The 13,700-nt window shown below is 35.3% G+C and overlaps 2 protein-coding genes across 2 annotated transcripts; both read right to left on the reverse strand.

Moving 5' to 3' along the window:
• Positions 1-1,666: 1,666 nt before the first annotated feature.
• Positions 1,667-7,486, reverse strand: LOC120174844 (obg-like ATPase 1). Its single transcript, XM_039181581.1, has 12 exons — positions 7,336-7,486; positions 7,081-7,248; positions 6,655-6,778; positions 6,396-6,487; positions 5,620-5,718; positions 4,815-4,928; positions 4,196-4,260; positions 3,468-3,584; positions 3,230-3,305; positions 2,743-2,835; positions 2,368-2,418; positions 1,667-2,011 (listed from the first exon to the last, which is right to left on the reverse strand). The coding sequence occupies exons 1-12, from the start codon at positions 7,420-7,422 to the stop codon at positions 1,913-1,915; spliced, it is 1,185 nt and encodes a 394-aa protein (XP_039037512.1). The 5' UTR covers positions 7,423-7,486; the 3' UTR covers positions 1,667-1,912.
• A 2,028-nt stretch (positions 7,487-9,514) lies between these two features.
• LOC120174896 (chitinase-like protein 1) lies at positions 9,515-11,975 on the reverse strand. The gene is made up of 3 exons (XM_039181618.1): positions 11,504-11,975; positions 10,695-10,854; positions 9,515-10,208 (listed from the first exon to the last, which is right to left on the reverse strand). Exons 1-3 carry the CDS (start codon positions 11,892-11,894, stop codon positions 9,788-9,790), a joined length of 972 nt encoding a protein of 323 aa, XP_039037549.1. The 5' UTR covers positions 11,895-11,975; the 3' UTR covers positions 9,515-9,787.
• Between the last annotated feature and the right edge of the window lie 1,725 nt (positions 11,976-13,700).

A 13,700-nucleotide genomic window follows, 5' to 3' on the forward strand; every position in this document is an offset into this window, starting at 1 on the left:
TAAAATATAACGTTGAATATTATTTTAAAATAAATATTTAAATGAGCAAGACGGAAGATGAAATATTGGGCGAGTAAATATGTAGTTTATGCTATATTTTATTAGGATGAAGTTGTAGACCCTTTTAGAAGAACAATAGACTTTTTGACTTTGGTTGCGGAGAAGGGCTAAAACCTAACTTGTTACATGACAATGACAACAAAGCCCCCTCCCCATACCCCAAAAGTGAAAAGGAGGGGTTTTCTTTTACGTCACTTTGCACCAACATTCTCTCTCCAAGCAAACACGTGAGTCAAGTTGTAAGGAGCCAATACGCAAAAAGAAAAACCCTACATTTGTATGTCACTGTTTCTTTCAAAGACATCCTTGATATTACAAACAGCTCACAGTGGAACAGCATAATATTTTAATAGAGGAAAAAAACAAAAACTTTATAGACCTTGGAGAAAGGATCAATGTCTAGTGAGTGAAGTTACCCGCCAAGGGGGAAAATATTTGACATGGTGGACGTCAATGGCTTTATCAAATCCAGTTCAGGGCTTTGGCTTCGGCTTTTTGCTTACAGACTGAGGTGGAGATCAATGAATGGAGCCCGTCAGTGCCCCTTTGACCAGGGCTTTTCATTTTTTCCATCGCAAAATCCATTGTTACCCTTTGTTTTTTATTTTCTAAATTCTTATACGTGGATTAAATCCTTTAAACATATTCGTGTAAGGATTAAATCTTTTAAAATATTGAATCTTAACCCATTTCGAAAGTATTTAAATAAAGATTTTCCATCTAAGATTGTAGGATAAAAATAAGAGAAATTAACATGATTAAATAGAATAAATAAATTGATTGAATGTCAACTCAATTAATATAGTTATTATTATAATATTTAAAATCACTTTTGAGAAATTGATATAATTTAATTATTTTATAGAAGACACAGACTATATGACACCCAATATACAGTAGTATTTGAGTGCTTATTACCATTTAGAATCACGTTTGAGTGAAAATTAGCATTCTTTTCTATTTTTAACAATCAAACTCAAAATTTTATTCTAAAACATCAAACACTTAATAAAAAAAAACAGGATAAGTTGTTATTTTTATGATTGTCAATTAGCTCGTTGGGGAATAAATGGAAAATGAACAAGGAATGAGAGTGGTGAGTTACGTGGGAGCCATAATTACAGAAAAGAATGTGATCTTGGTGAAGGTGTGGGACCCCACTTTCGTCCAACGGTGGGTATACCGACATTGATGATGAGAAAGTACCGTATCTCAATTACCATTAATAGGTCATCAACCACCATATGGAAACACTTCTCCATTCCCATTCCCATTCCCAACTCCAAGATTGGAACGCAGAGAGAGAGAGAGGCAAGCCAAAGGTCCAAATTTCGTATTTTGGGCTAAACTTAGATTCAAGCTTGGATTTTTTTAAGGTATAATTAATTCGATTAACATACTATACAACTGAAAATGAAATTCTAAATATTTTTTATATTTATGATCAGAATTAATGATGAGAAATTATAAACAGAGGGCTAAATTTATAAATGCCTTTTCTTTCGGAACAAAGGTTGTGGCAAGAAAAGGCCCTCTAATTATTAAAGATAAGAAATGCAATTTAATCAACAGTCAAGATGTTATCCTAATTGCTACATACGGTGGATGCGGTGCAAATGATATATATAATCCATCCTCCTCCAACATGTGCATAAATATATATGATTCCGCAAATAAAGCTCATACATCAACACAACAAACGGATGCATACCTAAATATCACTCTCTTGGCTCTTGGGGGTGTTGAGTGATATTTAGCAAAGAAACAAATTGGGTCGAAATGCATATGGATTTGACCTTTTCCGAGGACACAAGTGTGATCCAAGCGCTGCATCCCGCTTGAGGACATTGCTTCACTTCTTCCCACCTCCAGAAACATTGAACTTGAAAAATATTACGTCTCCATCTTGGATCACATAAGTTTTCCCTTCCTGCCTATATTTTCCCGCAGCCTGATCAAAAGGGAAACATGTGAAAAACAAAATGTAATTGCACCTAGATGAAACCATGCGAAACTTTACATGTTAAACAAATGGCACCGTACAAACTTTGGATATGAACCATGGATCATCAATTGTAGCTCAAGATGCAATGAGCCTATATCCAGCCTTTAATCACACTCCCAGGGCAAGGCTTCTTAATATTACATGTGATGAGCTTTAATCCTAAAATTCACAGGTCTAGCCTTAGATCACATGTCAAGTCACTTTCTTTCCCACTTGAATAATTAGTATTCCTTTTATTCTGAATTTCCAACAGACATTTACACAAACAAAAGCTAAAAGAAACCGTTCATAGAGATGCTAACCTTAACAGCTGCCTCACTTCCAAGCTCCTTCAGATCTTCAAATTTCATGACCTGGACAGCACCCAGAAAACAAAGTCACTAACAGAGATACATGTTGCCGTAGAAGCTGGTAAGAAAATCAAATGAATAGGTAAAAAGGAAATGTTGTCCTTTCAGTTGGTTACAAAAGATTCAATGTTTGAACTTAAGCAGTAGAAAAACAACAGTAATCAATACATTCTGAGCATGTTAAACAAATCATGTTGCAGAAAAGGGGCCACTTGAAAAGGCATAATTGTTGCGTCATAGTTCATCACAGAAGATAATAGAGCAAACTTTAAAAGTTTCTTTCAAGGTTTAATATAATATACAAGAAGTCATGATCTAAGACCCAACCTCAGCACATATAAATCCTCTCTCAAAATCAGTATGAATGGCTCCTGCACCTTGAGGAGCCTTGGATTGCCGTCTAATTTGCCAGCATTTCACCTGGAAAAGGAAAAACAATCAAATTATTGATGCCATAAATTGATTAAACCAAAGACAAAAATGCTAAAATGCAACTGCATGGACCTTCAGGGTAATTCAGAATAAGGATATCCACTTAGATTACAACACTGCAATATCAGTATTCTATGATGTACTGAGTTATCATTGTGGGCAGCTATGGAAGTCAAAAGACAACATGCTTATCAAAAGAAAGATTATGGACGAAGTAACAAATCCAGAGGGCATCACATATGAAAAAGGCCTCAAATTCAATATAAGGATCTTAGATCATTTTTAAAAGTAGTAAATACTCTTTGATCCTTCAGATAACTTCTTAACATTTAAATAGAACCAAGCATTCCCATAAAATAAATAAGTACCAAGAATTAGATACCTCATCTGGTCCAGCTGTGAAGAAATATATGAGATTAATAGCCGAGAAACCAGTCTTGATGATCTTTGGAAGCGCACTGTGACAAAAAAAATTCCTCAGCATCATAAATAAACAATAAGAAAAGGAAAAAAAATCAGGTCAAACATCAAGGCACCAAAAACTGACCATCAGACTTCTGACATTTAAAACTAAAAGCGTTCTAAACCCATAAAACAAAAGACATCCATTATCAACTAACCTTTGCACCTTGTTTTCCTCGCAATATTTTGCAGCTTCTGCAGGTTCCATATCAGTAAGGTTTCTCTCAAACACACCACTAAAAGGAATGATAGGTTCACTGCCATGTTCTTGAACCCTGTAAAAGATAAAACAATTCTCAATCCAAATGAAAATAAACCCTAATAAGTTTTATAAGTAAGCTAAATTAAAAGCAAAAAGATGGTTTGTCAACACCGAGAGGTGCAAACCCATTTAATTTTAAGCTTTTCGGTTAAATGTATTTTCTAACAGTAACACCATAATAAATCTAACTGTTGCACTATTAGAGTTTACATTACTCTTGTTATAGTATTTGGGTTTTGTAGTGGCTTTATGGCCTGTGCCTATATATGATATGGTTGTTACTTTTAAGTAGATTTTAGATTATAAATTACAGGGATTACGGACCATTAATTTTTATATTTCTTCCACTGTTTCTCCCTCTCTTCTACTTCTCTATCAATTTCCTATGGTTCTTCCCGGTTCCACCTAATTTTGGTGAATCTCGAGCTTCTCTACTTTACCAGATCCTTTCCTACCTCAATAAAAGCCAATAGAAAACCTAAACATTGGAAAGTGCCAGGAAACATTATACAAAATAACAGAAATCAGAGTGATCTCATCTCGCTATGTTTCTTGGTATTATATAGAACACGCACATGTGAACCCCATCCTTTGAGCATACACACAGAAAAGAAGAGAGCATACCAAGCATGAATCTTCGGTAAGAACTTGTTCTTTTTCCTTTGGTAATCTTTCTCAGTCATGTTAACCTGCACATAAAATAAAATAATATGATAATAAAATATCTGTCTACATTCCTGAAACTATGAAAGATAAAAGAAACTACTTTCTCTAAAAAAATAACATTACAAGCCATGACACATCTTAGGCTCTCCCATATTAAAGTAAGCATCTACAACATACAAATGGGTCAAACACATTAAGCAAAAAGAAATTGCAAAAAGACAAGGCAGCTAGAAATGACAACAGTCTGTAAAGAAAACAAATTTCAGGTCTTCTACCTGGGAATACTTTTGTAAATCTACAGTAAGAATGCAAGACTTCATATATGAACCCATATTTAACCCTAAAAATTAACGAGGTACCCAGACATCTAGGCATTGTTATACTTATCAGATCATTTAGGTAGTAATAGGAAAATCTTATCACAGATTGTTATACTTTAGAACAGAGATGCAGCAAGCAAAAAACCATATAAGATAGCAGCACACCTTACTTAACAGATGACAAGAGCATATTACACACACAGCCATAAGAAAAGGAAAATAAAGTCATTGGTAAGTGCTATAGAAGAAACACAAACCAAATAAACAACTGGCTTGGCACTAAGCAATTGAAAAGTATTCAATATCTCAACATCAGCCGCTTTCCAGTCCCCTAGACGAACATCTTTTCCATCTTCAATCCATGCCTTAACCTGCAATATAACAAGCAAGATTGCTTTTTGGAATTAGTATAATCTACCATTAGCAAATTTACTCTATAGCATAACATCATATACGATGAACATGATAATCTGATTAAATGCATACTTGACTGAGCTATAATAGTCTTTACAAGTTACCATTAAAAACAAAAACTGGATAAAATTTAGACTTTATGTTCAGTGACAATTAGTCTTTACTGATGACTTTTTACCACCACCACAATCATGATCTTCAGTATGTGAACTTCTGACCACAATTTTTTAAATAACGGTCTTGAGTGTTAATTTGGGCCCATCTTTTAGAATGTGGGCCTAAGGCCATGAACCTTATGTGAGGGGATAGCAACTTTTGGATCATGGTCACTGGTGGTCTAAAGTTCTGGAGTAAAGGTTGTTGCTAAAAGTAGAAACTCTCAATTCATTGGTCCTCTATAAATAGAACAGAACCCACCTAAACCTTAATAAAGACTAACTTTTGACAAGATAAAACTAAAAACAATATCAAGATGTGCATAGACTAAAGGGCAGCCACATAGAAGAATAATGAGATGATTTCCTCTATTTACAATGCATAAGCAGCAGTAATAGAAAAACGCTAATAAAAAATCAGACCCACAAGAATGACATATACATAAGATGAGACCTGCAGAAAAAGTAAAAGATCAAATGCTCAAAACCCTACCCTTTGACACACTTCAAGCTCTATTTTTAATTGCTTGTCATTACTCCTCTTCATGCTCTTCTCAAGATCTTCCATCTTCCTTTCCATAAATTCAACATCCTAAAGAAAACGAAATTTGAAAGTAATCAGTACATTAAGGTCCTATTAGATTCTTAAATGTTGAAGTAGAATAACAGAAAAACTATTATATAGAAAAACTATTATATAAGGAATCCACAATGAAGCAATGAAAGGATTGCATAAGAAAAGGTCCTCTTCATCTTCAAACTTGTAAAATGTAGAGTTGTCAAGGTGCAACGCCCACTCTAGGTGCTAGAACCTTATATTGCTTCAGATGCAAGACACATAAGGGTTACCCAAGTGAAGTAAAGTGCAACATGTATATCATTGAGTTTTTGTATGTATGTATAAATGTAAAGCATGCCCTTATGGTCCATGTCAATAGTTGAATACTAAAAAGTTGAGAAGTATAGAGTTCAATGCCGTTCATTTCTTACCAGTAAAGACATCCAATGAAAAGGGTAGGAAAAAAAAGAAGTTAACAAGAACTTCAATCAGGTGAGCAAGCCAAAAGTGCACCTAGGTGCACCAGGCGTGCACGTGATCAAATAGGCATTGTTGTCCAGTGCTAAGACACATGCCTTAAAAAGAATGGTAATGTGTGTTTCTTAATCTTCCAATTCCAAATGAAAAACAGGCTAGCTGTATTTTAATTGTATTTTATTAAACAGAGCTCCAAATAACTATTGCAGGAATATTAGATTTCAAGAACAAACCTTTAACCGTAACTCAGCACTAATAGTCTCTAAATCTCTTACAGGATCAACAGAATCGTCAACATGGATGATATCTGAATCTTCAAATGCACCTAAAGGATTGAGTGCATAAAATAAGATTCCAAATAAATAATTCTTACACCAATAGCACACAGGTGATAACTATAAAAAAAATGGCTTTAAATAAGCAGACATTGTGATTTGTAACATAAAAACAGAAGACAGAAACATTTCCAGCTCAAAAGGCTAGGCATCTTACGTAAAACATGAAAAATGCCATCAACTGCACGGATGTGAGACAAGAAGTTGTTGCCCAATCCTTGGCCTTCATGGGCACCTCTAACCAGTCCGGCAATATCATGAATTTCTAAGAAAGCTGAAACCTGATGCATCCGAACTTCTCTAAGTTTTAGGCAGAAACAAGCTAATAAAACAATAATAAGCTTACATTCAGACTTTTACATTGAAAACGGCTAAAACACTAAAAAGCCCCTGAACAATTTCAGTTTTATTAAGTAAGCCCCAATACTTGAATTGTACTTAAATAAGCCTTTAGGAAAGGTTGTTTTATATTAAGGGTTAATTTAAGTATAAATTAAAGGATATAATACCATTGCAGCGGCTTAAGTGCAAGTAATGCTAATTTTATGCAGATAGGCAAAACAAAGCAGAAAACAGGTTATACCTCACTTTTGGGTTTGAACAATTGGCAAAGCCATTCGAATCGCTCGTCGGGGACATTAACTCGGGCTTCATTAGGCTCGATTGTACAAAAGGGGAAGTTCTCGGCAGGAATAGAAAGTTTAGTAAGCGTGTTGAAAAGAGTAGATTTTCCCACATTAGGCAATCCCACCTGCAAGTGAAGAAGCGATATTCAGAAGATGAAAAGCTTTAGCTTCAAGAAAAGAAATGAAAAATGAAGTTGAAAGAAGAAAGTTACGATTCCGATCTTGAGGTGAGAAGAGAATCGCCCAAGGATCGGCCTCTCGGCTGGTGCTTCCTTGGATTTAGATGCTTTAGGAGGCATTGCTTTTAGGGTTTGGAACAGAGTTGACGCGATGTAGCAGCAGAGTGCTGAGGTTATGTTTTTTTTTCCTTCTGGGAAAGGGACTTTGAGTTGCTAGGAAACCTATCTTATACTCGATTCAAAACCCTAGGCCCAGTTCACTGAGTCTGTACGATCATCCATTGTTGGAGAAACATTTATAGCAGTCCAATTGTAAAGGCTCAAAGCCCAAATTACTACACAGCCTCTATTATAACCTAAATACTAACCTCAAGCGAAACCATGACATTCTTTTATGAGATTATGGGTATTGGCTTCAATTATTTAATAAAACATATTTAAAAATCACGCCACCTAGAGTTGGTAAAAGAGCTATTATTATTCTTGAAATTTCGAATTCGAGCACCATGAATTCCAATGATACGAGCATTCAAATATCAAAATATTTAAATTTATCTATGAATAGATACATCCAACGTTAATCAATAAAAAATATTAATTTAAATATAAGGTTTCCTTTCATTTTGATATTTCACACCATTAGTCTCATTTTTTATCCTCGCCTCTTGGTCATCAAAGTTGTCGACAATTTATTTCATTTTGATATTTTGTATAATTGTTTTGTCAATTGTCGAGGAGAACTGAAATTTGGGAACATGAGGTCTCTTGGACAATGACGAAGCTAAAGAGTAAGAGTCTTGTCTCCACCTTGTTAAAGGTAATTTGGAGTGCATATGCTTGCTATATTTGGAAGGAGCGAAACAGAAGGGTTTTTGGCGCCGCGGGTTCAAAACAATGTGGATGAAGTCATCTGAAAGATAGAAGAGGAAGTCTAAAACAGGGAGTGATCAATGCTAAGTTATGTAAAGATTGGGGTATTATTTGATTGATTGTTGTTTAGAGTTGAAACTATGTTTTATTGTTTGATTTCAGCTCAAGGTTATAGTTGGTTTTTGCAATATCAACAATTATTAAAAAAAAAAACCAATTGCTCGTAAAACTTTAGTAAAACTATCAACGATTTTGGGCATCAAATATTTTTTATCCAAGGAAGAAGATTATGTCAAAATTATCAATGGTTAAAGGTGAGTTTGATCATTACTTCTCAAAATAACATATTTTCTAGTTGAAATCCTTTTATTTATCTTAAATAACCCACACGTCAAGTATCATCCTTCTTCTCTCCTTTACCGTGTCTTTACTTGCCTATATCTCTCATAATCCACCCTTGTCTTGTTTGGAGTTAGAGGTGCACAAAAAATTCGAATATTCGATTTTGGGTAAAAAATATCCGAAATCAGATTTTGGAAAAACCGGTTTTTTTTAAACCGGATCGGATATTTAAAAACCGGATAGTATAACCGGTTTGAGAAAAAATTGAACGACCGGTTTTTTTACCGGATTAAAAACCGGTTTTTTTCAAACCGGATAAAAAACCGGTTTTTTATCCGGATAAAAAACCGGATTTTTGCAAATCGAAACCGGTTACACCGATTACACCATCCGACCTTCTAAACCGGTTAGGATCCGAACCGGTTTTTTTAAAATCCGGTTTTTGGGTTGGGAGAAAAAATCGGATCGATTTTTATTCGATCCGGATCGGATTGAAATCTAGCTTCTGTGCATCTCTATTTGGACTGCTTGTCAGACCAATCACCCACCTACAACAATGTCATTGTCAGTAGTGCATCGATTCTTTTTTTCATTTAAGTGATTTGATAGCCAGTGTTAGAGTTGATTCAATTTCTCTCAAAACTGAAATCATAGTCTTAAGCACTTACTAAACATAGTAATTATATCATCAGCCATGATTTGTCGAACGAAGACCACCGCGAGCAATTATTACGCAACTTTTCCCATCACTAATGATGTGTGGAGAATGTATAATTGATTATTCCTAGTTATTCAATTGGTTGGCCGTTTGTTAGTAAAGTTAGTTTTCAGTTGTATATAAATCAACTCTTGTACAGCTATTTCATATATGATATTGAGGTATTCTCTAAGATCGTCTTAACATATGGATCTAACCAATAAAATTAAGAATCTTCGCGGAGGGAGAGAAGCAAACATATCGCCATACTAAATTTACCAAATAATTTTGAATAAAATGGTGGTTCAATGCATATGTTTTATATTCAATGTCATGGACAGCTCAACAAGCATCAAATAATATCAAAATAAGCACACAAACAAAGCAAATTATAAAGACCACCTAACAGCAGCAGCACATCAACCTTTAACTATAAATGGTATCATGCGGTGGATGAGACCTTTATCGCAGCGACATGGACAATGATTTTGCAACCACCTAATTGCCCCTCTCTCTTATTAAATAACCCTCCTTGACAAGTGCTGTTTAACAATAAAATTGGCCTGAATCCAATGCTCAAGAAGAAGTTACAGTCTTTGGAGATGAGGCTGGGTTGAAAGCTTCTTGCTCGGCACACGTTAGCTCATCGTGCGGCCCTGCCTCCTCTCTCCCGACACCCAGCAGATCAAGGTAGTAGAGGTAATGTGAGATAATGGTGTTCATCGGATTGATATCGCCCTGCCCACAAGTGTATTCTCCGTAAAGAACATTCATAGTGGTGCCAAAAGTATTACCCCGCTTGGACAATGTGTCGTTCTTGGTTGGTTTCCAGTTGCCTACAAAAATGTCGTGAGCTGAAGGTTGGTTCTTCTTGATCGGGGTCATCCACCTCCAAATGGCAGCCTGGAAAGCAATAGTTGCGTTCTGCTCAAGATACTCAGGATGGTGCAACAAATCAACTTTTATACCATCCCCAGCAGCTCCGTAGTTGTAGTTCCTATGATCATACAGCCACCGGAAACACTCAGCAGTCAATGACTATTAATACAAACATAAATCATCCCCACAACCTAGGGGAAGCATCCTATTTTACACAAATACGCATATATATATCCAACAAGTGTCCCAAAAGATGCAGGTAATCTTAAAGGCAGTAAGCACTGAAACAGCTGCACAGACGTATTATGTTACTCTGACTCGAGTGTAAGTATCGAACAAAAATATGATAAATTTGTTCCAAGATTTATGTTTTTGGAGAGTTATTGGAGGATTATATCTCCATACCCATATCCGGATATTGGTCGGACATTGTTATTTAAAGAAACAAGAAGAATCGGAGTTGCATAGCATGCCTATGAATAATTTAAACAGAATAGCAACTCGAACAGACAATGTAAAACTTAAATCAGTAACAATGATAAAGTGCAGATTAAAAAAATCAATAAATGTTTAAATCTTAACTGGAAAAAAGTACTATACAAACCAGTAAATTGGCAAAGCACCACGGCCATAGTATGAAGCTCCAGGGGCACATGGATACATATATTTATAGAAATCATCACAGTAATCCTGCATAGGGCTCATTTCTCTGTTGAAGCAAAGGCCATAAGAGTATGGTCCTCCGGTCAAGACTCCATCTCCACCTAAAATGAATCACCATCATTAAAAACTCTCCCCAAGTCCTCAACTGACATTAAATAACTATACATAAACATCGAAAATCAACGTTTTCAGGTGCATTAAATCAATGTATTTCTTGCATTTCATCCAAAAGTTTATCATACAGAAGATCAAATAAACAAGTGAACAAAATAAATAAATAACAAACACGTGCACCGAGATCTTAACTTAGAATGAGTTATTCGTTTAACTCTTCGTTCTATTCAAGCAGTTTATCAAACAGCAAAAGGACTGCATTTTAAGGTTAGCTGTTTTGACGCAGAACACAGAGCTACACTAACAATGAACAATTATCCATATTGCATTTTATCCAAATTTTAGCAAGGATACCTCAATAGTCAAACAGAAGATCAATTAATAACATGTCCCAATATCTTAATTTACAACCAGTCATTTCTTTAAATCTTTAGTCCAATCAATTTATCAAAGACCAAAAGGGAACGCGATCTGAACTTAGCTGACTTGACCCAGAACACAATCTTTAACAAACGAATTTAACGGAAGAATTTATAGTCCAATTTACAAGGTTGAACAATTGTGGATCTAGCTAAATGTGCAGTCAATTCCGAAATGATTAAGAATCAATACGAATTAACGAAAGAAAGAACTCACAAGATGTTTTGGCGCCGACATGGGCAAGAAAAGCCGCGACTTCCTTCATTTGCATAAGCTTGCCACCGGTTGTCCCAAAACCTAGAGGCTCGTACATGGCTGCAGCTAAAATAAAAGAGTGGTAATCCCAAAATCCGATGGCATGAGCCACCGGCGTATTCCTCTTAGAAAAGAGGTCCTCGAATTGATAAACCGCGAAGACGTCCGAGATCGTTTGGTTGCAACAATATTTCGACCACCAGCTGCATTCCCAACCTTGTATACACACCTTGTTACCCTTCTTTTGCCTGACTCGAATCTCCTTATCACCATCAGCGTCAGCCGTTAAAGCAAGATTCGCAACCAAAGCCACAATGAGAAGCAAAGTGATGGCTTTGCTGAAGTCAGCCATTGTTGGGCTTTTTCGTATTGGTTTCTCTACTGACTCGTTTAGTGTTTGAAAGCAAGAAATGGAGGACTGGGGTTGTAAGAGGGGGGAGAAACGAAAGGGAAATGCTTTATTAGATCGAATGTATTCTTTCATAGCCAGAGGTGCATGTGTTTTGAGTATATAGTTAAATGTCGAGCATGTTTGGGACGATCTAACGGTTGATAATGGATTAAATGTCTGATGTTTAGGTAATACCAGGCTGGATTTTGGAGGAAGGAAGGAAGCTAATGAAGAGTTTGCCCACTAAATGTTCCACCGACAACTTCGGGAATAAATAGATTACTTTAGATAGAAATGACTCAGCCTCGATTTTCACTGTAATGACAATAGGCCGAGTCTGGCTTTACTTTTGGTATAATTACAACTTCCATGCTTATATTTTGTCTATTTAACTCCAATTCTTTGGGTAACGTTAGGGATGGCAATGGGTCGGGTCGGGTTTTTGGGCCACCCGACCCGACCCCCAAAAACCCGACCCGACCCGAGAAGAAAGGGTTCTCTACCCGTGACCCGACCCGACCCGACCCGAATATATGACTTAGAAACCCGACCCGACCCAACCCGAAATAATAATAAAAAAAATTTAATTCAATGAAAAGTGACTTAATTGAAAAAATTATATGGAGGGATATTATTGTAATTATCCCTAAATATATAAGATAAAATTATATATATTTTTCGGGTCGGGTCGGGTCGGATTTTTTAACCCTAAACCCGACCCGACCCGAACAGTGCATTTAAAAAAACCCGACCCGACCCGACCCGAACCCGATTTTTTTAAAAAAAAACCGACCCGACCCGATCGGATCAGGTCGGGTCGGAACCCGTCGGATTCGGGTTGAGTTGCCATCCCTAGGTAACGTACATTAAAGGTCAATGAACTATAATAAAATATTGTTTTAGTCACTTAACTTTTAAAAATTATAAAATGATCATTAAATTTTTCAAACAATTATAAAACATACATTAAGTTTTATCAAAATATTACAAAATGACAACGAAATTTCATCAAAATATTATAAGATAATTATTAAATTTATTAAACTTATATAATTATTTTAATGTCACAATAATTATTTTGTAATAATATAATAACTATTTTAAAATTTTTATTATTTTAATTACTAAAACAATCATTTTTACATAGTTCAATGACATCTAATAAACTTTATCATATATTTTCACTGTAACCTTCAATCTTTCAAATATAATTGAATAGTTGTTCATAAATAAAAATAGGGTAAAGTGTATATATGATCCCCAATTATAGGGTGTTATTTTATTGAGTCCATTGACTATTAAAATTTACAAAATGATCCCCTAACAATAGGATATTATTTTGTTGAGTCCCCGACTATTAAAAATTATAAAATGACCACCCCAATTATTCATAAGTTACAAACTCATCTTTTTTCCTTAAAAATTTATGGCTATCTGAGCGGACGTAGGGATGGGCACATGACCCAAACCCGACAGGTTATGACCTTATTTGGTCAGGTTTAAAAAACAGGTTCGAGTTGGGTTGGGTCAATTTTTGGAGGATGAGTTTAGGTCGGGTCAGGTTCGAGTTTAAGGTGAAAAATAATCGGCCAAAAAAATATAATTATACCTTATATATTTATGAATAATTACAATAATACCCATTGATATATTATTATTTTTCAATTCGATCCCTATTTTAAAATAATAAAATTAATATTTTTATAAATATAGTTATTTTAGGTCGGGTCGGTTGAGTTTGGGTTTTATCTCAAAAGGCATGTTGGG

The sequence above is a fragment of the Hibiscus syriacus genome, unplaced genomic scaffold (genome assembly GCF_006381635.1).
Source record: "Hibiscus syriacus cultivar Baekdansim isolate YM2019G1 unplaced genomic scaffold, ASM638163v2 tig00112127_pilon, whole genome shotgun sequence".
Lineage (NCBI taxonomy): Eukaryota > Viridiplantae > Streptophyta > Magnoliopsida > Malvales > Malvaceae > Hibiscus > Hibiscus syriacus.

Excerpts from the sequence above, each read along its gene's own strand:
- LOC120174844 (XM_039181581.1), bottom strand. The coding sequence starts at position 7,422 with ATGCCTCCTAAAGCATCTAAATCCAAGGAAGCACCAGCCGAGAGGCCG. Across the intron at positions 6,779-7,080 it reads TGTTCAAACCCAAAAGTGAG|GTTTCAGCTTTCTTAGAAAT; the intron begins GTATAACCTGTT and ends CGGATGCATCAG. Across the intron at positions 2,836-3,229 it reads TCACAGCTGGACCAGATGAG|GTGAAATGCTGGCAAATTAG; the intron begins GTATCTAATTCT and ends TTCCTTTTCCAG.
- LOC120174896 (XM_039181618.1), bottom strand. The coding sequence starts at position 11,894 with ATGGCTGACTTCAGCAAAGCCATCACTTTGCTTCTCATTGTGGCTTTG. Across the intron at positions 10,855-11,503 it reads TGTCGGCGCCAAAACATCTT|GTGGAGATGGAGTCTTGACC; the intron begins GTGAGTTCTTTC and ends GATTCATTTTAG. Across the intron at positions 10,209-10,694 it reads GGTGCTTTGCCAATTTACTG|GAACTACAACTACGGAGCTG; the intron begins GTTTGTATAGTA and ends GTATGATCATAG.